Source organism: Boleophthalmus pectinirostris, unplaced genomic scaffold (assembly GCF_026225935.1).
Source record: "Boleophthalmus pectinirostris isolate CB_2022bp ecotype Guang Dong unplaced genomic scaffold, ASM2622593v1 HiC_scaffold_1, whole genome shotgun sequence".
Classification (NCBI taxonomy): domain Eukaryota; kingdom Metazoa; phylum Chordata; class Actinopteri; order Gobiiformes; family Gobiidae; genus Boleophthalmus; species Boleophthalmus pectinirostris.
The window spans coordinates 26,552,479-26,578,208 of record NW_026570970.1 but is presented as its reverse complement, the minus strand read 5'-3'; the positions used below and the strand labels follow the sequence as shown (position 1 = coordinate 26,578,208).

General features: G+C 37.0%; 1 protein-coding gene across 2 annotated transcripts in view; it reads right to left on the bottom strand.

Moving 5' to 3' along the window:
• The window catches only part of stxbp5l (syntaxin binding protein 5L), a 195,434-nt gene that overhangs the window by 128,905 nt on the left and 40,799 nt on the right, over nucleotides 1-25,730 (bottom strand). For both annotated transcript variants that reach the window (XM_055150169.1, XM_020920397.2), the window contains exon 2: nucleotides 21,363-21,460. In XM_055150169.1, coding sequence (XP_055006144.1) covers nucleotides 21,363-21,460 — 98 coding nt within the window. The remainder of the gene's footprint in view (nucleotides 1-21,362; nucleotides 21,461-25,730) is intronic.

The window sequence follows — 25,730 nt, the reverse complement described above, 5'->3', positions numbered from 1 at the left end:
AATTTTATATAGTATTTTTCAGTTTCAAGGCACTCAAAACTCATAACGTTTTTCATCAAAGAACCACTCACCCATTCACATAGTATATGCAGACACTGGGGGTAAGGGGTTTAACTGTCTTGTGAAAGCAACAGCAGCATTTCTCAGTAGAAGCTGTAAACGCACTGCAAACCTATGGGCCAGTGGACCTGACGCCTCTATCAATGATGTTTTATGTTGAGAGCACAATTTGAACTGCCAACTTTTGGATCAGTTGACAAACACTACTAAGCTACTGTCACCTGAGAACAGAGGAAATGTAATGCAATGTCTATTAACAGACTTTACATAACATAGAGTGTATTATTTAACTTTACATCCAATAAACTGACCAAATATCAAAATTTAATCAGTTATTTAGCCTACCACTTTGCAAGGTATGACAGTTTGCTAAGAGCATACAGCCAGATCAGCCTTTAATCACATCAACTGTTTGTGAATGGCACCTCCCTCTTCTTCTTCATCACTGCTCAAAAATGCACAACAGACAAACAGAAACATGTGCAAACTGCACAGCGCTCTCATTGTCTTGGAAAATTACATAATAATGGTGCAACGGGGCTGATGAGGGGAGCTTAGTACTTTGAGAAAATGTTTATTCTGTGCTAACAATGGTTCATTAAAACCAAAACAGAAATATCCAAAGGGGGATAAGTGGTGGATATACACGAGCGTATGGACAGTATATGATCACGCACTGCTATAGAAGTTCCACAGTTTGTTTATCAGTAAACCTGGGTGAGATATTATAGGTAGCAAGATGGCAAATTTGGCAAGAAAAATATTTTAAATGAATTCCTTAATTGTGAGCAGGTCAAAAGTTAATGTAAAATGGACCTCATGTTAAACCAATAGAGATTTTAAAATGCTAAATACTGAATTTAAAAGGATCCTGATTTTGATTATGCATTTACCAGTAATGACCCAGCAGCCTATTAGCTTGTTATGTGAATGCATCTCTATGGAAGTTACAGCAAACATGGAAGATTTTAGTAATAACTTTTGTTTTTGACCCTTCTGTACAAGGTAGGTGTAGCACACACAGATCTAAGGCTCAAACTGATGCAGGGGTACAATATTGCAAAACAAACTTACAAAAGGATATTGATCTCCATTCAAATTGAGTAGTATTTACATTATAAGGTAAAAAGCTACATAGGTTTAAAAATCTTTCATGAGTGTTTGACTGTTTGTTAAGCATTTCCTGTGACTAACTGGAGAAGTCAAAATCACATATACACACACCATAAGAGCTGTGTTTTCTACGTTTCTCATTGATTCTGTGCAGTTTGAAGCCTAAATTGCATGATTAAATACCATGATGTGTTAATTTTGATAAAAAAAAAAAAAGTAACTGTATTCTGCATACCACCAAATGAAAACTGCACCTTAATACAGTTACTCAAAATTAGTATTCAGAATATGTATTCTCAGTACATGTGCTCAGTTATTTCCCACTACTGGTTAGTGATGCCTTCAAGTAACAAAAGCTATCTGTTTGGCTCTGAAATCTATACTTTTTTGTAGTTAAATCCACCCGTCACTCACTCAGAGCATGTCAAAGCCTGGCCAATAGGAGAAGTGGGTGGGGCATGTTTTTGCAGTATTAGCAATATATCATGTCATCCTCCCCTTACAGTAACTGCTGCAGAGGCTGATGCTATTCTAAAACACATGTGCCAGAAATGCTTTATATTATGGCATGTATTAATTATGCATTAAGATAATCATAATGGTAAGCCTTGTTTTGTGTTTTTCAAAAGCTTACCCAGCACACTGTAGACCTGTTTACTCAGCTCCTCATGGTTTTACATGTGACATCAGTCTGCAACATGTATTGATTCAAACTGATTCTTTGTCTTGGGAGCACCCACTTCCTCTGCTTTTCAAGCCATTCATTCTTCATACCTCCTTTTGTTTTTATCCAGCCTTATGTAATGCGCTGTTTACCCCGGTCGTATATCACACACACACACACACACACACACACACACATACATACATACATACATAGATACACACACAGCCTCCTCTTCATCACGTGGAGTAAACATAAGACCTACCATGTCAAATTGTATCACTCAAAAGGAAAGGCATCTGATCAAATTACAGACTTAAGTATGGCATGTAGCGTGAAATTAGACACAAGCAAGTCACACTCTTATTCATAGATGTACATAGTTTCCACTTGAGTATGGTATATATGCAAATGAGCAGCTATGGGAGACAAGAGGGAATAAAATATTACATAAATGCCTGATCAAAAAGATTGCTTACACTGATTAGTATTAAAATGTGTTTCATTAAATGCTATTTTTACAGATGGTGTTTTGTTAGAACAAATCATGAATTTAAAACAGGGTAAATGGAGGTATACCTTTAATGAAACTGATTCATCATTAAAGTAATATTAATTTTACATCTGTTGCTTTTCTCATATGGGGATGCCACACTAATTTGGTGCACAGTGTTTTATTTCTTGCCAAAAAGCTCTAATAAAGCATATACAACAAAGATATGCACTTGATCAGAGTGGGGAATGAAACCACCAACCTCCTGTTAAAGATGCACTACGTAGCTTTTCTGGTGTGTGGTCCGCTGCATGCTTACCTCATGCTTTGCCAAAAAAGCTCATTGCCACAGTACGGCATTAAACTAATCTATATCATTTGTTCAAGCACATGTGTTTCTACTGCCAAACAAATAGTTTGAAAAATGCATTGTGAGTGATGTTGCCTCTCCACATTAGATCCAGTAATTAGGTCTCCATGGAGATAAATACATTTCATGCCAAATTGTGGAACCTTACAGCAAAGCAATGATATCTCGATGGAGACAAACAGGTGGTGAAAAGTATGTAGTGCACCTTTAATGGCCAACTGACTCAACAACAAATCTCTATAACGCATTATTTTGGAGTTGGTTGTTTTTAATTTAATTTAAATAATGGAAGAGGTTAGAAAAATCCATCTTCACTATCTATTCTTTAGATGATACCTTTCAGAGATCCACAGCTCGTCTCAAGGTCACCCTTTTTCACACTGAATCCTGCAAGCCTACATTACCATACATTCAGCTATAGTATAAACCACCATTTTCTTCACTAACCTTGGCATTTCCATTCACATAGCCTTCCCACCATTATAATGCCCTGACAATTTTCAAAATAAGTGGATACATCTTCCTCTATTTGCTGCAAAACAACAACAAAATATGAAGAATTATTCATGAAGTTCAAAAGACACATTTCTATGACAATGGGCATGTTTTCAGATTATGCATACAAGAAGATGTGGAAAACTGACTGCTCAATTGGTGTGTTTCAATTCTAATATCACATTTTACATTTAAAAGACTAGAAAAATCTCAAAAAGGAACTCGAATAGATAGGTAACCCAAGAGCACAAGAGAATCATAACACCTGGTGACATGTTCATTTGTAGACTTTTAGAGTGACTGTTGTATTTGGAAGACAAAGTACAATCATTTGTACAATTACTCTTTCAATCTATAAAAATTCTCTTTCATTTTTTGTCTTTGCTACATTAGTTTGACTTCTTCTTTTCTGTGCGCATATTTATTCTTGTCAACACCTGTATAGGCTTGAACAATCAGATCTAACTGTTAACATGACTATATAAATGTAAAAAGGCCTGCAAAATAAATCTAAATCAAAATCACAATTTGAATGGACAAAATGTGTGTCTTTTTTCTAAGTACTAAACCTGACATTTAGATCCATAAATTCATGTTCTGAAATACCAGTGATTCTTGTTATAGTTCATAGGTCTATTTCAGTCCTGGTTTTAAAATGTCAACTTTGGATAGAAGTTTATTATAAAACATTTTAATCACAAATGCCATCACAATCGCAATTAGTATTTTATTTTATCAAATTGCTCACCTACTGTATACTTACTGCACAGCCTGGGCTAAATACAGGTCCATGCTTGTATGTAGCCAGTAAGGTACACAAAGCCCTCTGTAAAACACTATTTTGTTTGTACTTTGTTGTAGTTTGAAGACTACACAGCTCTGAGCTACAGTGGAGTACATAGAGGTAAAGTCGATGAGATGAGAGGAGAGTTAGGTTGGGTTTAACCATGAGAGCAGTTCAGTTTGTTATATATTTGTATGTTTGTTTGCTTGGTTGGTGAGTGGGAGAAGAGGACTAACTGCCTTCTGAGCCAGAGGGCAGTGAGCAACACAACTAAACACTAGATCTAACCAGCTCAACACATACGTTTGTAAAGTATTATTTGTATATACTAACAATGAAGCAATATTTAGGCAATTTAAGAGTCTATATTATGCTGTTTCCTCATTAAAACAAACCTGAAGTATATATAAATATACACATGTATGTGTATATTTAGGCTGAGTTCTTCTCTGAAAAAGAAAACATTCTCTATGCATGTTTTTGAAGAGGTGACAGCATTCTAACATGGCTACAACCTCACCAGAGTCAATTTTGTGTACCTAATGTAGGACCTTTAAATTTTCACCAAGCTTTTGCAGCAGCTGTTTTTAGTAGTAATAATTAGTTGTAGTAACTTATAATAATGTTGTGAACTGTAAACTTAGTATTCTTGGAAACTGGCCGTTTTTTGTTTCCACATTATTATGGTATGGTACATATTACATATTTGTAAGCACGATTATTAACATACAGTACCTCAAATAAATAACTAAGTTCTGTGAAAAAAATAGGTGACTGGAGAGTGAAGAAATCCTATTCTAACACATGACTATATTCTAGCATAGAGTATCAACTGAAATACCACATAATAATAATAATGACCATGTTAACAATACAAAATGCCCTGCATGATCTGTACAGCAATAGCTCAGTAGATATGCTGATTGTTATAATGGTGTGCAGTACTTTTGAGAAATATGCAAATTATGCTATTAAAAATCTGACAAGCATTCATTATTAAAGCATTGCATAAACTAATTTTAGCATTTCTGGAAAGAGGCACAAAGGCAGTTGTATCAAAGCTCTCTTGGAACATTGTAAGCATGCTTAAAAATAGGACAAAGAATTGATAAACTTGGTCTAAAATTACTAGGAACATTAATAAAATGCCTCAGATTAGTAATGTAAATTTCACCTTGTATTTTAAAAGGTTTGTTCATCTGGTTTTGTCCAAAAATGTATTCCATACTATGTGCTACATTACCAGAGAGGTGTATCTTAAAAGCTTTGGAATAAATATATTCCAGGAGCACAGTCCCTGGTGCCTATTAGACCTGTCTTACATTCAAATATTCAAACAAACAAAACAAAGAGTACAAGAATATACTTCAGGAATTCCTAGTTGGAAGGTCAAGAATTTGAAACTCAGTAGTGTTGCTAATGTCTACACGGTGCAAATGTCAACTCTTTTACTCTTAACCTTTGATAAATGTAAATGTAATAACAATGTCTGGGCTAATAAACTGACTTCATTGAATCTCTATTTTGACTAATTTCAGCACTTCCATTTTTTTGTAGTTTTTATTAAAGGGCCCATATTGTGCTAGTTATTAATTTAAACACACACAGGAGTTCTTATGGTAATACAGGAAATGCTCTACTGTGTTTTTAATCTCCGTAATCCTCCGTACATTAGAATCATTTGGATAATTTCAGCCCTGGAATTGCCAATCTCTATTGAACAGGTAAGTTAAAGGTAGCTGCTAACTCGAAAAACTACTGCTTCATGACATCACAAGGTGGAACGCAGCATTTTAAGCATGCAGGATTTCTCAACCATGTGTGAATGAAACAAAACCCAGGTATGTTTTTAATAAGCTAACAACATTCTGACATGGCTTAAAGCTCACAAGAGTCAATTTAGTCTCATATAGGACACAGAAAAACAGAGAAAATGTCATTCCAAGATCTAGCGGCAACTGTAACAGAGAAAAATGCATCCAACCATTGTATTTTTTCTCCCCTCTGATAGAGAAAGGTACAAATGGACTTAAAAGGTCAGCTAAGTTTTAATATTCAAGCCAGATTTATGAGAGAATACCATGCTCACCATTGAATAAATTACAAAAGACCTACACAATATGGAGCACCGATAAGACTCCAATAGGTTAAATGAATTCTAATCTTTAAATCCCTGTAATAGCTGACATGCCCATATTCTTGTATAGTCTGTGGGAAGGCTGCATGTAATTTACTAAGATTATAGACTGTAGTTTGACCTTTGCCGTTTTTATTTAACGTCTAGAAAGGAACAGTGTCTGGACCTTTACTGCTCAATGGTCTTTAAAAGCTTGCATGATTACAGAGCAGCATGTCTTGTAGGAAGAAAAGAGAAAAGATGACGCTTTAAGTGCCGAGTGTATGATATATGTTTTTCTTTTATCTATAAGGGCCAATGGAAGGAATGTGTGTGAAACAAAGAAATGTCTTTTTAGAAAAACAAGAGATTTAAGGGCCCATATTGCGTTATTTTCTAATCTGTTATTATGTTTTCTCATCATAAACATACCTGAAGCTGTGTTTTGTTTCATTCACACGTTTAACACACCAACCCTACATATTTAGGCCCCGTTTTTCTCTCCAACAGAAAACACTTTGTTCCACCTTGTGACAGATGTTAGTCCAGCGCTGTGTGTTTTTAAACTTCACACACCTCCACTAGAATCAATTGCAGAATTTCAGGAATGGAATGGCCATTTTCTACTGAAGTAAAAGTAAAAGGTAACTGTTATCATGAAACCTAGTATGACATCACAAAGTAGAATAGGGCATTTTGTGTAGGATGACCAGATTTTCAAAATAAAAAAACTGGGACATCCCTGGTTTGGGGTGGTTGGTTATAATAAAACCATGAAACGCGTGTATAATTAAGGAAAACTATTACGCCCTCAGCACCCTATGAGTCAGTACAGTCACATTTTCTTTGTGTCTTTGTGTTTTTGTCATTTTTAAGCAGCTTTTCTGTATTTTACCTAAACAAATAATAGGGACACCTGGGGCATTTCTTGTATAAAACTGTCGAAAATCAGTGGTTTTGGATAAATCTGCTGGGACAGGGGACACAGGGCACAAAACTGGGACTGTCTCGGGTAAATAGGGACGTCTGGTCACCCTAATTTTGCGCTTTGGAGAAATAGCCAGACTAATAATAAAGGATTACTGAAACGTGAGATTGAAACAAAACACAACTCCAAATATGTTTTTGAAGAAGCTACATTATAACATGGCTATTCATTGGCTAAATCTCCATTTGACTGTACGGTAGTGACTAATCAAATACAATATCTTTATATTACTAAAATTATTAAGATCATCCAGGTTTCAGAAGGATGAAACATGAACATTGCTCTCAATTATCAATACAGAATAAATATACAGAACATCTTTTGGTGAAAAGCCCTCAAAATGGCACCCATAAACAGGATGAATATGCTTCTTTCCTTCTCAAGGGTCAGTGAGTTCTAGTTCTTTGTAAGAATAAATCGGTTTATTCTGTATTCATTTGTTCCAGACCAGTGCATATCTACAAAGTCAAAACCAATTTACTTTATCAAATTGGAAAATAAAATTAGAATGTCTGTCCAGAGCAAAATGTTGCAGTTTTGTTGATTGAAAATGTTTTGCTTGATTTGATTTTTTATGCTTACCAGAGACTGTGTAAAAATCAGCCTTGTTTGAAATCTAAATGATATATCAGTATCCGGAGTGACATGCAAAGCTTTGGACGTAAAAGACCCTAAACTGTAGGAAATTAGTGCAACTGTATAAATATGACAACGCCCAATCTGATGCTGGATTGGCAGGGTTGGCCTGATTAGTACTTGGATGGGTTAGTACGTTAGATCCAGATCCATGACTGAAAAAATAAAAATAGACAACATATACAGAAATAGAATATCATACACAGTTTGATGCTTGTAAATTTACAGTAGAATTCCTACTCAGAAACTTAGGTAACTTATCAGAACCTCAAGCTAGGTCCAAGTTAGAAAATCCAACATGCACTGATAAAGTTTGATATCCGTCAGGCACAATATTGATATTAATCGTGTTATTTTTCATTTAGTGGCTCCCTCCTGTCCGCCCGTTCCTGTGCTAATGTTGCTAACGTGTACACAAAGCTAATGTCAACAAAAGCAAAAAAATTACTCACACATGTTGATTTGAAAGTAACAAATGTAATAACAATGTCCAGGTTAATAAGTGATTCAAACAGACCGGCATTTCGGCAGATTTGAGCACTTTCCTCGTATTTATTGCTACTTTTAAGCCATTACTGTTATGTACTGGTCAGTGTTTTTCCAGCATAACCACTGGAACACAGAAGCTCGGTGAAAACATTACTCTGAGGTCCAAGTTCTGACCTAAAAACATAAATGGAATGCAGTATAACATAGCCTCTCTTAACCTTGGTAAACATGTGCAAAAATACACCATGTTTTATTTCTTCTCTATCTCTTTTTTTCGTCTCACGCTCCTGCCTTTTACTCCAGTTTACAAATAGACACTGGCGAATCCTATTAGCTGTAATTCAATCACAACAGACTCAGGCGCTGGGTGTGTGTCATTATCTTTCCCTTTTCTGGTTTCCATAGCGACTGCCGACAACAAATTTGAACAAAACGGAAATCCTGCAAATTCGACATGGATGGTGTGTGCAGTCAAAACACCCAAAACATCTGGTGTATAGCATCTTATTACGGATATTGGCCAAGATTGGGCAAAACATGGTGATAATATCTAGATGCTAAGGCGTAGCATGGTAGCCATGACTGCTTAATTGATGGCTATCTGATGCTATTGTTTTCTGACAGTGCAAAGCTGTGCCTGTCACCACCGCTGTGTTCAATGTGATTTATAATGGATCGTAACACTAACCGTTTGTTTACACTGGTCGCCATGCCGACTCACGCTCCATTGGCCGAATTAGACTTCCTAATTGCAAATCTGCTGGACATAGGACAACATGTGGTTCTTCGAAAAAAAATAATAGGGAAAAATACAGGCTACGAATGCAGTCCCCCTCTCCCTTAGCAACAAGGAGAAGGGCGGTTGCTAGCACGGGCTAATTTATGTCAAATCTAATCCTGGTAAGTGACTTGAGAGTGACACACAATATTAGCTTGAGTCAACTTCAATGAAAATAGCATAAAAGTGGTCTAAAGTTACACACTGCAATGAAACAGTAGAACCTCTAAATAATAACTGGTTGTCTGACAGCTGGTGTTGTGTCCTCGAGCAAGGCACTTCTCATAAAGAATGGGTCTGTGTTTCCTTTAATTCATTTGCACATGTGTTCATGTACTGATTTCTAGGTATAAAGTGAAAAGATTCTAACCATTTTATTTCAAAAGTAAATCTTGTATTATTAAAGTTCTGCCAACAATTCATTTTCAATTATTATAAGGTTTTATAAGCTAATAAACATACACAAATTAATGCAGGAGACATAGTTGGTCATGTATCTTGCCCAATTATAAAACTGCAGAATGGTCAGGTCTGGAATAAAACTGCCAGTCTTAGTAGGGAGTATCTGAGTTTAATATAATGTAAATACAATTCAATGTATGTGTATGTGTGTACAATTCAATGTACAATGTTTAAATGTAAATTTTCTAGAGGAGGACCCACCACCTGCTTGAAGATGTTATTGATTTGCTTGGAATAGTCTACAGTAGGAAATTGAACTAATCTATCTCCATGGACACAAGCGAATGCCACAACCAGGCCAAGCAGCAAGTCAGATCTGTAAAGAAGCAAGCCGCTTAAGTACAAAAGTTATAAGATCTTCATGATGATGACAGCAGACTAAAACTTACAATTATTCACAGTTTTTTTTTTTAGTACTTTCCCTATACTTAGATGATGTGTTCAGAGATATTTTATTTGTGCTGGCTTATTACTTCTACTGTGGAAAGTGAATGCGAACTCACTGCAGTAAATGGTTTCTTTTTTAAAGGCGAAAAGTGTATTTGGCAAAAGCGATTTCAGCTCATTTAGATTTTTACACAGACAAATGTTTGTATTTTTGAAACAGCACTTAGCAAGAGCTCACAAGCACCACTACCACCAGACAATATTAGCTGCATTTATAATATGCTCGGAAATTTCACTCTGTTGACATTTGAAATTATAAACCAGTTTTACTTTCCACTCCCAGGCGGAAATATTCAACCAAACAAACTTGCATCACTGTTTTGTGTCATCATGATTTGTCCCCAAAACAGTAATTTATTCGTATTTACATAAAGAATGGAGAATTGCTGCACTTAGGTGAGTCAGGGCTCACGTTACCTGACACACAAATAACACCAATTTAGATGTCTGTGTACAACCTGAATGGACTGCAAATACAAATAAATAGGACCACAGCTTGTAAATAGCTTTGGGACACAATTATATTTTTTAAATGTAAGACAAAATGTATTAGCTGAATAAAAAACAAAACAAAATAAAGTTTGGTGGGAGAACAAATGGCATACAATGACTAGAGAGGCACCAATCCAGCCTTTTCATTTCCTATACCAATTCCGATACTATAGCTTTAAATATCTGTCAATATCCAATATCAGCCAATACTAGTGCAGAGGCTAAAAACAGCATTTGTTCCCTTCAAACAAAAATAAGATAGACAAAACTGATCCAAACAATGTGATCCAAACCTTGTATATAGACAAATTAAAACATTATGAAACTTCTTGGCCAACTATGACTAGTAAATTGTCTTATTACATTGATGTATGAACAAAAAGAATATGGGCTGAACCAATATCCAGCAATCCAGCAAATGTTTCAGTATCAGTGCTGATATCTGATACCAGTATCGGATTGGTGCATCCCTAACAGTGATAAGACAACTAGTCATTCATTCACCACCTTCATGTATCTACCTTAAAGAATATTTTATTTATTTTTCAATGGCGCCTGTATCACCTAGGGTCTTATGTGGGGATTATGGTTGGTTAGTTGCAGGTCTAATGCAGTTACCATTCAAAAGCAAATCTTTCACTATATACTGATAGAAAGATTAGATTAGCCTTAGAAAAATCTATGTCTAATTCACAGTAAAAAAAAAAAAAAAAAAAGAATACATCCATAAGTGAAAATTAAATATGTAAGCTTTGGCTAATTTAAATAGGTCATAATTTGTTTGTTTTTAATATGTTTTTTAATTATCTTTCAACATAATGTTGTTTTATTATATTTGTAGTAAAAATAAAACAAATGATACAAATAGTGTCAAAATTACTGATAAAGGTTAAAAAGCATAATGAAACAATAATAACAAAAAAAAATAATAAAAAAATCATTTTAAACCAAGAAAAAATATGATGACTAGAGCTGGGTATCATTAAGAAGTTGCTGATACGATACATACTTCGATACATAGGCCACGATACGATACATATCTCGATACAGTGCACTTTTGATTCGATATGATGCATTTCTAATCTATTTGATACGGTTCAATAAAAAACAATGGCTAAATCATGTTTGTGATACTAAAAGTCTTTGTTAAACCACTTCTTGTGCAAAGTTAATATGAAACACCAACATTTTAATCATCAAAACAGTGAAAATGTCAAATGTGTTGCATAATCGAGTTTCCTTTCACTAAAACAACAAAACTGTAGCGCTGTAACAAAATAATTAAGTAAAATACACCAAAAAAACACTCTTGGTTATATATTAATATAGCAGCCCACGATATCGATACTGTATCATCACATTAAATGATACAATATATCAATATTTCAATATTTTGGCATACCTTTAATGAAGACAAACCAATGATACTAACTAAATAAATTGAAACAATGGTCAAAGCTTAAAAATACTCCTTACCACATTCAAGTCTCATGTACTCAACTCAAGTCGATACCAATTTTTACAGTGTGCCATTGTATCATTATGTTATGGCCAAACTACGCATTTCTCCCTGTCTCCACTCACCCCTGCACTGTCCCTCCCTATTGCGTCTCTCTCTTTCGGATCTTGATTGACTCTTATGAGAAGTGACTGTCTATCCGACTCGGGCCAATTCTATTACCTGCATCCTTCATTCTTCCACTGCAGCACCACCAAACAGAAATACAAAAACAATATAACCACCCCAGAGCATGCTCCAGTACTCATCCATACACATACTGGCAACCCTACAAGGACCCAGAAACAGACCATTACATGACATGAGTCCCCTGTTGTGTTGATGCGTGCCACTGTACTAGGTCAATGTATATCAGGTGGTAATCTCGCTACAGGCAAAAAGGGGAGGAGAGAGAAGGGAGGAGGGTCCTGGGTGCTGCAGAGAGCCTCACTGCCAGCACTGCACCAGCACAAAGTACACACTGTCACTATGCACCATCCAACAGAACAGGACACAGCCAGCTCAATGAAGGGGTGACTGTAGTGGAGGGCCAGAGGACATCACAATATTAAAGGTCCTATATTATACAAAATTGACTCTTGTGAGCTTTGAGCCATTTTTTTATGTTGTTGCCTCATCACAAACATAACCCGAGTTGTGTTTTGTTTCATTCACATGTTTGAGTAAGCCTTGATTATTAGTCTGCCTGTCAAAATGCTCTGTTCCACCTTGATGTCAAGAGGTAGTTTTCAAGTCAACAGCTACCTTTTATTTAGGCCTCATCCACTCTAGTACATATTCAAGTCGTTTTCGTTACGAATGCAGTGTTCGTCCACACTAATCCAATGGAAAATGAGATGGAATGATCTGGCACAGCTAACTCCCACGAATTCATCTGAGTAAAACACATTGACACATTGACGTAGGAGTTCTAGTTGCCGTCCTTATTGGACCACGTAACTGTGACTTGGGCCTTCCTGATTCGCTGGGTTTGTGACATCGGTCATATGATGCCATTGTGGAAAACAGTTTAAACAAACGAAAGACAAACAGGAAACAGCGTAGCTAGAACTACTTGCTAGTACATGGTTCACATAAAGACTATTTTCTCGGCTATAAATCGGCTGCTGCAATTTCAGACATGGTTAGCAGAACACCCCTCTGTCACAGAAAGAACACATATATTCCACTGAGTAGTGTCCTTTAGTCTGACAGTAGCTGAACCAAATCAGCACACAAGGAGTGAGCTGTTTTTTGAGCACTTAGTTGATACAAATTAGTCATGTGATTTTAAGTTTTGTTTCTGTAAAACGTAAACAAATATATTGGGTTTTCCTTTTCGGAAACGCAAATTGTTTCCGATAAGGCGATATGGTGATTTGTGTAAATGCAACCCTTGTTCAGTAAAGACTGTCAATTCCACGGCTAAAATTATTCAAATGATTCTAGTAAAGAAGTGTGAAGTTTAAAAACACAGCGGAGCACTTCATGTATTACCACAGGACAACACAAGGTGCAACAGATTTACACTGTAGTGTACTTGCATTCAGTCCTTTTATCACTGTGTTTACAATAGTCCTGTTTTAATCTCAATTTAGTCCTGATGTAGACTCAGTTTGATCTTGTTCTAGTCCTGGCTGATTCGTGGTCTTTAATTTAAAAAAATGAAGAATAGTAGTTAGTTTCAAGTCAAAATGTCATGTTTCAATGTAGATAAACTAGAATACCATTTCACTTTCACTTCTGAATTTTTATTTTTTTTTAAATACCATATTATAGAAACAGTCCACCATCTAAGAGTATAACCATCAAAGAACCAGGAAACAACAATAACAGGATGACCTAAAGCCCCCTCTACAATAGCCTCTCCATACTGTATATATGCTAATGATGTAATATACAGTATGGCTTTGAAAGTGAGAGGGCAAATGAGACTTGAAACATAACACCCAGAGGCTTCAATCTGATAGTGCACAAAACAATGGAGGCAGTCAGACACACTGTTAACCCTTTGTGTCCCTAATAAGACAACATGTCCTATAATTCTACAGAATGCAGTTCATTTTTTACTTTAAGATCAGAAAAGGAGGCTAAACAAATGCATCGAGAATCTAACTATGACTGGTACTTTATCATTGTCAGTATGATTGTTTGAAAATTAAATTAGGCTAATACAAATTTAAAGGTGCATTATGTAACCTTTCTAATGGGAAACCTGCTACCCACTTGTCTCTATATACAAATGGACACAATAAACACTATGAATGAATTATGGACTCTATCAACATTCTATGATGCAAAGTGGAGGCACTGCTCTGTCTAAAACTAATCTAAGATTCATTTTTATACAATTTGACAATAAAGAACTTAGCTGGAACTACAGCAGGTGAGATGATGTATGCTGTTAAAGAAGTATTTGTCAAATACCATTACAGTCACAAGCTAGCTACTTATTTAGATATTAGGTCCCACTTCTAAATGTCCAATTCAGTACAATGACATGTTTATGCATAAAAACAAATACATTCAAAACAACATCACACTCACCTCGTGTCCTGCATGAACCATGAAGATGTGTTAATTTATTTTACATAAAGCCCATTATAAATAAGAACATGGCAACCACCTTATGCAAATGCACTCCCACCTGATGAGGAGGTATTGTTTTCAGTGAGATTGCCAGGACTGTTTACCTCTCTTCAACAATGGAAAACTGAGAAAACATTCAATTTAATGGCACGACTTTAACTTGTTTACTGCTACATTTAGCCAGTAATTATCACAACACTGAATCATTTTGGTGTTTGTGTATAACTTCAAAGATCATCCCAATTAGGCCTGAACAACACATCACACTTGACTCAAAATCACAATTTGAGTTGCTGCAATTACATATATGTACATATGCTGCACTATACATACATACATACATATACTGGTATACTGAAGACAACAATAAAGTAAATATCTTCAGTGGAATTAAAAAAATAATAATAATAACTGGATTTGAGAAGGTTCCTGATTTCGAAACAGTTACATTTTGCTTTTAACGAATGGCTGACAAAAATTCTTGGTCGAATAAAGACATGTCCTGCTGATTGATTAGTCGACTAAAAAGGGGGCGTGGCAAAAGCTCTCAAAAGTATTATGTATCTACTCAATGTATCTCAATCAAACCTCTCACAAAATTACACCTGCGTGGGAACTCATGCAAAAACAACAATCTGTGGAGAAAGAAGCCCAATATATTTAGTCTAAAACAAACCTGTGAATCATGAGTTTAATCTGCCTTTTAATGGACTTAACAATGAAAGACCTGCAGTCCTAATCACATGTATGATTTTTAGGCACATGCACAATTTAAGAACAGAATTTCCTCACAGCGGAGCAGAGTTGACTCACTTTTACAGGGATGTCAAAACATTACATTTTTAGGCAAGCATCAGGTGTATGAGGAAGTCTGAAAAGAGGACAAATTGAGGCTGGGTTACAACAGAGCATCTCAAAAACCTCTAATGATCTGAAGACTACACACAAAAGTCAATAGCACAGTTACAGCTATGACATCATTAAATTAATATAGATGTCTCAACATGCTTATTTGTCCAAGCACTTGTTTATTAGCTTATGAGATGTAAATAATCTGTAGAGAGCCTTTTGAACCCCAAATGCAATTAAAGTATTAGATCTATAAAGTTTTACTGTGAACTCTACATTTAATCAATGGAAAAATGTGCATTTGGTGAAAGAGAGATAAATGGATTAGGGATGATGAACTGCTCGGAGAATACAGCCCCGAACAGTGAAGAGGAGAATGACATTAAAAGCTAAATGATTTATGAACAAAAGCATTAGAAAGAATAGGACCAGGGACTGTAAAGCCAGCCATATGGACTAACAATACACCTGTGGGCTGTATGTGAACTGCATGGCTAAAATATATATTTTTTCCTAGCCTGCCAGAACAACACTTAAAAAAAACTTTACAAAAATGAGTGGAACTGGAGCTGTATCCTGTCTCCCTGTTTTCAGAGGGCTTGATTGACAGGAGGATTAATCAGACGCATGCTCTGTTTATGTCAAAAAGAAACATGGCTGCTTATACATAAAAAAATACATAAATAAAACATCAAGGACTGAGAAAAAGTGTCAGAATCAACAACTGAAGCACCAACCCATTACTTATTTCTGGTAAAAGAAGTGACATATTTTGTTCTGAATGATAAATGTGATACAAATTAGCAGGTGAAGTTGGGCTGTCCCTTCTGGGAATATAGAGGGGCTAGCTGGTCAGGCAATCATTTTAGTCATTTATGCTACCAAATTGTGGGGGTAAAAATGATTCCAATTTAAATAAACAGGGCATAGGTAACTTTTATGATTAGTTAAAATTACGATGAATTGTTCTATATCATGCAACAATAGTGAAATCCTGGAAGGAAAATCTACTATTTCTTGGTCAAATTAAAAGGGGTCCAGAGCAGAATTAAAATAGGTCAAAAGCACTAGGAAAATAAATTATTCAATTCAATCTGAACAAAAGTTGGGCCATGATTCATATTCATAACACTTACATTATACAATATGGGTAAAATGAGCTATTCTTTTAAATGAGCTTTGAAAGTAGCTTCAAAGATAGCAGCAGACAGCCAGCTGTCAATCATCAATAGTACCCCAGTGGGGGTAGAATGACAGCTGATTGGCCTTTCATTTAAGTATAATTTTTGACAATGTAGCAAAGTTTTATGGGATATTCTTTAAAAGTGCACTAGTTAACATTTCTATTTTCTCTACAGGGAAATTGTATCAGTTAGAGTAGAATGTTCCACAGTATGGCATTAAACTTCTTTCTCCATGGCAGCACTACCAGGTCCTGGTCCTTTACCAGGTAAAGTCCTACTGTGGAATGTTCCAGGCAAAGTAATAATATCTCCAATGACACAAGTAGGTAGCAGATCCTCCACCAGAAAAGTGACACGTACCTTTAAAGTAAAAATACTTTTTGAGGTAATTATAAATACACCTGGTATTGGTCTTTCACAGTTATATACTTTCACTTTTCCTTACGCAACCTGCCATTCAAATCCTCCATCCTCCATCTCTCCCACATATGAGTCAGTTCAGAAGCAATATTGAGGCCTAAATGGATGTTGACACATGCAGTGAGCAAACAGAGCCCTACATTGATTTCCATTGGCCTTACTGAAACAAATAGGCCCAAATCCAGTAACACCAGAGCATGGCACCAAACGGCAAAATGCAGCCATAACCACAGTCCACCTAGAAATCAATTGGTCAATAGAGTCAATACACTGGTTAACTCTGCCTTCAGGATCAGATCATATTTCTCAACATGAATGAGATAGATGTGTGGGAACAAACAGGAAAATCAATTGTACTCTTGGATATGATGACTCAGCCAATGCAAGAGACTATAGGCATTTTAGAACAAACTGGCATGCTGGGGATAATATGGTTGAAAATAAAAGTTTAAATGTTTAATTTGCCCCATAGCAGCTTGAGAACGCTCGATCATCTGATCCTGGAAGATAAGCAGGGCTGGGCTTGGTTAATACTGTAATAGAGAATGGAATACTTCGGGGCAGTAGTGGGTCTATTTTAGAAACAAATCCAGAAGCATAAATTTTGTCTTCTTTTGTGTATTAACTTGGGTTATTTTTAAAGTAGGAGACGTATTTACCTTCTTGACATGTTTTGGTTGCTGGCTGCAAGCTATCTTCAGAACTGCCACTGGTGTTTGTGGTGACATGTCATAGTATATCAGCTGTTGTTACTTCCTGTTGGTGTGGTCTGCCTGATGGACCTGGCAGGTCGCTCAGACTGACCACACCTCCTGTCGCCCGGTGGTGTCTGGAGGAGAGTGTGTGAAAGGAGGAACAGTCCATCATCACAGTCGATGCTGTCCATGCCATGTTTTCAGAGTTCAATGGCTTCCTTGATCCAGTGTTTGAACTTATTTCTTTTACAGTGATCTGATATGGTGGATTTAGATTTCTCTGCTCTGCTTGTGTTCTGGTGAGTGTCATTGATGTTTCCTTTTTATATATTTTTTGGTGTCCTGAAGATGGCTTACAACTAGCAGCTGAGACACAACAAGGTAAATACATCTTCTAGTATCTATAATTGTCTTTAAAAATAAGTTATTAATATAGAGACTACTGTATGCTGGCAAAGATTCACCCAGATTGCCTAGTATGAAAGTGGGGGCCGATGGTGCAGATTGGCAGGCTCACTTCTATTAGTCTACCTCAGGGCAGCTGTGGATTTAGTAGCTCATCACCACCAAGCATGGAGTGAATGAATAATGCAATTCAAAGTGCCATCGTCACTTCAAAAGCCCTATAAAAATATAAGACAAGAACAAGACAAGAACAAGACAAGAACACAACAGGCTAATATTCCAGCTATGTAGCCCTGACCAAGCTTAGTACAAGATCTGAAGGATGGGTCAAACGCAGAGGATATATTCCTCACGACAACAATAAGGATCGACAAACCAGGTGTCATTCACAACGTAAATAGATGTAGAGCTCACTTGAGACAACTTGATATTAGCAGAAGTTCAACAGGGGTGATAGAAATACTACCAAGCGGTTCCTTTTCAGCTGTCAAAAACATGATTGGGTCACACAGCTGTAAAAGGGACAGAAACAGAAATACGGTGAAAAAGGAAAAGACAAAGAGCGTCCATGACTGGAGATGACAGGGCCATGTTCAAAGCAAAGCAGCAGTTTCTCAGAACACATATGAAGGACAGGGAGAAAGAGGGATGAGAAGGAATACAAGCAGAGCAAAGAAAGAAAAAAAAGAGGTGCTGCTTGATTGAAGGTAATAATGGCTGAGGGAGAAACAGCATAAGAGAGAACGAATAGGAGAGGAGGAAGAGAGGCAAAAAGAGAGAAAGAAGAGAGAAATGGAAAGAGAGAGCACAAGGCAGAAAGAGTAAAAGACAAAAAAGGGAGAGAGAGAAACAAGGAAAAGAGACAAGAGGAGAGGAAGGGAAACTGAAGAACAGGAAATATGAAAAAAGGAGAGAGCAAGGGAGATGAGGCAGAAAAAGAGAATGAGTAGAGCGAAAGTGTATAGGTCAAAAAGAGAGTACAAAAGAGAGAGAGAGAAAGGGGGTAAAAAAATACGAGTGAGAGGAGCAAAAGCAAGAGAAAAATTGAAATAGATCGTACACGATAAACAGAAAAAAGAACAGAAGAAAGAAAGTAATGGGAAAAGAGAGAGAGGAGTGAGAAAGAGAGTGAGAGAGCGGAGAAAAGAGCAAGAGAGAAACAAAGGATGTCAGAGATAAAGGAAAAGAGAGAGGGGGGTGTTGAGAAGCCACAGGGGAGCATAGGGAGGTGTGCCGCATGTCAATACAAACGATAAGTCACTCACAGACTTCAATCCAGCCACAAGTCCTCAGAGAAATATTCAGGCAGTTGTAATCATGCGTAACTCATTAGACACTGTGTCAATACGCAATGATAGCAACTACTGTAATGTAATGCCAAAAGTTGAAAATCCTGGACACAATTCAAAAATTTCAAACCCAATGAAGTATTAAAATTTTTAAATTTTCTATATTCTACTAAACCAATTCTATCACTTATAAACAACAACTGCTTAGCCAATAGCAGGACTTTGACTATGAACTACTACATGCAACGCAAAACATGCACCATAGTAGTCCAGACCACCGGTTGGTTTACACAAGAATGCTTGCGGGTAAAAATGACAAAATATTTTATCAAAAGTGCCTTTCATTTAGACGGTGACGGTGTTTTTGGGGCTTAAAAACGTAAAAATCCGACATCACCCTCCAGAGTGGAAAAGTTGAATACGCTCTGCCGTAGAGTTTCCATGTACACTGCCCAAGACGCAAAACTCTGGTCAGATCTGGTCAGATCTGCTCACATCGCGTACACGTTTAAGTCACATACTTCACCACCTAGCCGCCTGGCATACATACCTTATCAAATTCCACCCATTTTTGCATCCTCCCAAAAACCTTCATTTAAATGCAGAATAACTTTTGTGTCTTCTATTCAAACCGTCATCATATAAACGTAGCCCAAGACTAGCAAGAAGATCACAGAGATGGGTCTCCCACACATAGGCCCAAACCGCAGGAGGCAGCCAGAACCACAGTCCACATAGAAATCAAACGGTCAATAGAGTCAATGCACTGGTTAACTCTGCCTTCGGGATCAGATCATATTTCTCATATTTCTTCACAGTGCTCACTGTTCCTGAGGAGATGACCCAGAGGCATTGAAGGATGGGCAAAATGTGGACAAATTACCCTACGGGGACAATAAAGTGAACCTTAAACTTTAACCTGTGCTTTTATCAAAATCACTAAGCACTGTATTTATCCACTTGCTTCAAATTATTAATGGGTCATCTCCATAACCATGGCAAATAACAATTAAAAATGAAATGTTCTATTTTCTGAATGGTGAAATGTCCTCAAAATGTTGCTTATAACACAAGTTGAAACCCATGCATAGGAACCTACAGTATACATACACTATATCCTCAGCTTTGACCAAATTTACAACAAGCCAGAAAACCATGTAAAAACACTTTCTATTGTAGCAATGCACAAAGCTAAGTTAAACTAGCATCACATGCAAAGACAGCCACTCATTCATGTAACAAAACAGGGCCCACGTTTCCTGCAACAATATGTGTTACACGGGTTTCAAGGACAAAACTAAACCCCATGTTATCCCAGTATCTCTAGGAACACAGCTCTGAAAGATTCAACTCAGAAGTCACTCTTCTCTCACACAGACATCAATACTTGTTTGCAGCCCGGGATGTGCCGTGGCCTGGAGGGATTCTCTGGGAAAAGTATAAGGAGAATTTATGAGGGTGTAATCTCCTACCGGGATCGTGCTCTTTGAACTTTGAACCCCCCAGTCGTCATGGTGACCGAGTGACCCGCGCAGGATAGACAGCCCGGAGGGTCCAACATGACAGTTCAACCAGTGGATTTGACAGTGCTGCAAGATGAACAACAGTTAGAGGGGATGAGGAGGAGGAAAGGGAGGTAAAGGAGAAAGAAGGAGGAGGGGAAGAGAGGAGAGTGATAGAAGAGGAGGACATTATAGGTCAAAGTAGGGAAATAGATTATAGATGGGCACAGTTTAGGGTGAAGTGCTTTTATCATTTTAAACAGGTTCTCTCATACCATCTTAAAGCAAATTAAAATACTGCACGCTTGGATTACATTTTTAAAATAATTTCCTATAATAAGGTATTTGATTGATTTGCAACGTATGACTTTTAGACCCCACAGAAATTGATAATAGATCATACTTCCGCAATATAATGACTACATTCTCTGACGCCTCATGTTATTTTGATGAGCATGGATTGCCAGCAGTGTTTTTCTGTGAAATTGATTTCTTTATTATATCGCTACAAGGAGATTGTCAGAAAAAACTGTGTTAAGGATACATCCGCACTCCTCCCGATCTGGAGCCAATGGCCAGGATCTTCTGAACAGGGTCGAAGGCCAGAGCTGTGGGCTGGTACGGGAAGCCATGACGCACCGTCTGCAAACGCACAACAAGAAAATACCTTTTATTTAATCATGTACTTCACTTATTACTAAACATCACTTGTATTCATTATCTTAACATGTATCAAGCCTTTTTACACTGCCATAATTAAATCAACAACAGAAGTACAAGCTGTTAACTCGATCAACACAGCATCTCCCCACCAGCCATGCAATTTAATATACCATTTGACATAGCTTTCTTTTTTCTTTTTTCATTTTGGTAGAAGTCTATAATCTCCTTTTAGATGCTGAGTTTGATGCATGTTCTTCTATTTATGCCTGTGTCTTTTATGCCAAATGCCTTACCAGACCCAAACCCCTTTTCTTTTATCCTGCCATATTTGAACCCTAGGGTACTCAAACTGTGCAATACTTTCATCCACACGTTGGGACAGACCTCAGTTTTAAGAGTGGTTCATGATAAATGTTAGTCTTGGAATACAAACTGTTAAAAAAGGAGAAAAAAAGAGCAGTAAAGTAAACAGGCTGATTTAACAGATGGAATAACAAACTTTGATGAAAAAAAATAAAAATAAAAACAACCTCTTCTTCTAATATTTAAGCCAGTGAAATAGTCCAACTTTAAAAGGTTCTCTATTACGCAAAATTAGGGTGACCAGATTTTCTAAATCAAATACTGAGACACCCCCGGTTTGTGGTGGTTGGTAATAATAAAATTGTGAAACTAGTGCATAATTAAGGAAAACTGTACTGCGCTCTGCACTATTGTGAGTCAGTATAATCACATTTTCTTTGTGTTTTGGTCATTTTTAAGGAGCTTTTCTGTATTTTACCTAAACAAATGACAATGTATGCATATCTTTACTGTTGGTAGGGATCAGGTTTGTCAAAAATAGGGAAATCTGGGACATTTCTTGTATAAAACTGGGACAAATCACAGTCAAATGGTTTTGGATAAATCTGCAGGGACAGGGGACTCAGGGCTCAAAACTGAGACTGTCCCAGGTAAACAGGGATATCTGGTCACCCTACGCAAAACTGACATTTGTGAGCTTTAAACCATGCTATAACGTTGGTACCTCATCAAAAACGTACTTGGAGTTGTGTTTTGTTCATTCACACATGTTTGAGTAACTTGTTAAAACATGTGTGAAAGAAACAAAACACAACACTAGGTTTGTGTTTGATGAGGAAACAAGATTATAGCAGATCAGAAAATAGTGTAATACGGGCCCTAAGAACATTCTAAGTAAAGCAGTATCATCTTCATAAACGCAAGTAGGTCCCGTAGTGCACCTTTAACCCACAAGTTAAATCAAAGAGAAGTACAAATGCTCTTCTTGCTATTTTAATATACGTGGGAGCAAAACCCAATAATCCACATGGAGAGTTTATACTGTAGATGTGTATGTCTACAACATAGTATGTACGCAAAATGAAATGACTAAAGCTCTAAATATTTCAGCACATGGGGCACTCAATTTACCATTTAAGAAGGACTAATACATGAAAGATGCAGCAGAATTTCAATGGAGTAAAATCATGTTAAAATTCAAAAGCTTTACAAGGTCAATCGATGGAGCAGTGCCTTTTCACGCATATGTTAAGGTAGAAGAAAATATATCTCTGTATCTGTACACTACTAAGCCTTGAACGTAGACATAAAAGCTGTAACCTTAGATGCCACAAACTTCTATTTCTTGTGCAAAAAAGCGTGTACAAACCCTATCTTATTCCTCTTTGAACTTGCAGTGCAGGTGGGGTCTTATCTTTTCCTCCTAATCCATCAACAACCTTCAAGGCTCTGCAGTGGTGTACTTGACGTAGTACTGGTCTGGACACTTATAAATATATTAATGAAATGCGCAAGCCTTAAGGAAAGCCCAGTCAATGTTACGAGCAGTATAAGCCTGAGCAGATGGTGGAGCGGTCAGAGGAAGTGCACACACCTGTGAGACTGACCTTTAGCCACAGCATCAGAACTTGTACTGCAGCAAAAACACTAACTCCATTTAAGACAGAACAATGTGGGCTGATATTGTGAGACAGTGTGGAAAACGAACAGGCTAGCTACTATTATTCTCAAGATAAAATATTTTTGTCAAACTGTGTAGTGTCAAAAATAAGCTATAGAAGAAGTGAGGATAGTGGAAAATGGAGAGTTGTTTGAGATGTCTTTGTATACAGTATAGGTAACAGTTCTAGTAAGAATAGAGTTAGCTGTAAAAGTCTGTGTAGTAGTAATTATGGTGGTTATAGCAGTAGCAGTAGTAGTAGGCTGCTTTCTGTAAGACATGTGACAATATTTGCATTTGTAAGCTCAACAGAAATTGGACAGCAGTACTAACTGTACCAGTGACAATATTTTTAGATGTTGCAGAGTAAATGTAAGAAGTATACTGCAATGGTAGCAGTAGTTGCAGAAGGGATAGTAGTAACAATAATAGTAATAGTGGTTAGCAGTAGTAGTAGCAGTACTAGTAGTAGTAGGAAAAATAAAAGGGGCTTTGGAGCCGATGTAACAGCTGATGTAAAAATACACTGTAAATCTTCAATTGTTTATAAAATTTAAACTTTACTCTGTTGGATTTTAAATTGGGTTTCTTTAGGCTACATTTACTGTTATTTTGCTTCTTTACAGTCATATTTAAAGACTATAGGTAGGCCTAATGGTATTTTTGGGTGAAATTTTTTAAACAAAGTAAGTAAATTATTGCTAAGCTTTTGGTGGTTAACTTAAATGTCTGCGTGCTGCTGTAATTAATTATATGCATAAATGTAGACCATTCACACCTGTATTCACAGCTCATCTATATATCAGTGCAGGTCCAATAACATGTATACAGCAGCTACAGTCACTTTACAGCTGGCCAGTGTATGAGAAAACAGGTTGTACATGTGTAATAGCTTACAGCAGCTAACCACTCGTACAGGCTCCTTTCAGATCAAAAGTCTTGACGAACAAGTGTCCTTTTAATCCTGACTCAAAACGATCATATTAAAAAGAACATAATCCATCATAATCTGTATATGGGACAGTCGTCTCTTCTCCGCATTCACACTTAAAACAAGCAGTAGTTTTGTTGCTGGCCTAAACTGCGCTGAAGTTCACTTTTATTTATAGTTAATAGCTTAGATCAGACACAAGAGCATTTAAAGCAGGCACCTCAATGTTGCCTCAGAGCAATGGTGAGATCACACTGGTGTAAACAAGAGCATGTGAGTCACGCGACCTGACTCGGGGGGTGCATTCAGGGGCTGGACGGCGCCACAGAAACAAATTACTCCTTTGATAAATATTGATGCAGTGGCACATATTAGGACATTTATCTGTCTGTAAATTGGATTAAATTGACATAATATAGTCTATGCTTTACAGTGAGGTATAACATGCCCACATCAGCTACTGGCCCATATAGGCAATATTTAAGCCGACAGCCAATATGTCTCCAAGGGCCCATATCTGCCGATAATCTCAGCCAACTAGCAGAAATTGCATTAATTGACTGATATTAGGGGTTGGATTCAGTAAGTTTACACTTCTTCCAATTGTCTTTTTGGTGCAGTTATTTCTCTTTGAATTGCATTTTCATTTTTTCATTACTTCCATCCATCCATTTTCTTCCACTTTATCCGGGGCCGGGTCACAGAGGCAGCAGTCTGAGCAGGGAGGCCCTGACTTCCCTTTCCACACACACTTTCTCCAGCTCTTCCAGGGGACCTCGGGGCACTTCATTAATTTCAAAGAATAGGCACATGTTGTAGTAGCATAGTAGTAGTAGTTCATAAATGCTTTGAATTGAGATTACTTAAAAAGATCCTGGAGAGATTCCAACTCATCTTAAAGTAATTTTGAAGTCATTGTGGGCCCTTGTGTTTGTACTCTGAAAAAACATCTTTGTTTGCTGCTCCCCGCCCCATCACTAAAGCAAACTCTATTTGGGAGCGGTTAATAATGCATGTGATGAGTGATGCGCTTAAATGTGTGGACACAACAAAGTGAAAGCAGAGACAGACTAAACTCCTAAAATACTACATTAGCCTAGTTTTCCATTACGCCTTTTGTTTACTTTTGAGATTTTTATGGGAAGTTTTTAACATTTCGTTTACCTGAACTGATGGCTCATTTTAGTGCATGGGAGTTGAAATGTCCCATAGTGTGGCATTAAGCCTATCACCCAAGCAGACGGTGCATTGGCCAAGTAAAAATTCAGAAACTGTAGTTGTAGCAAAGCAGTAGCAACAGTAGTGATTACGCAGTATTTCAGGTCACAGTGGTTAGGCAAGTGGTCCCCCAATCC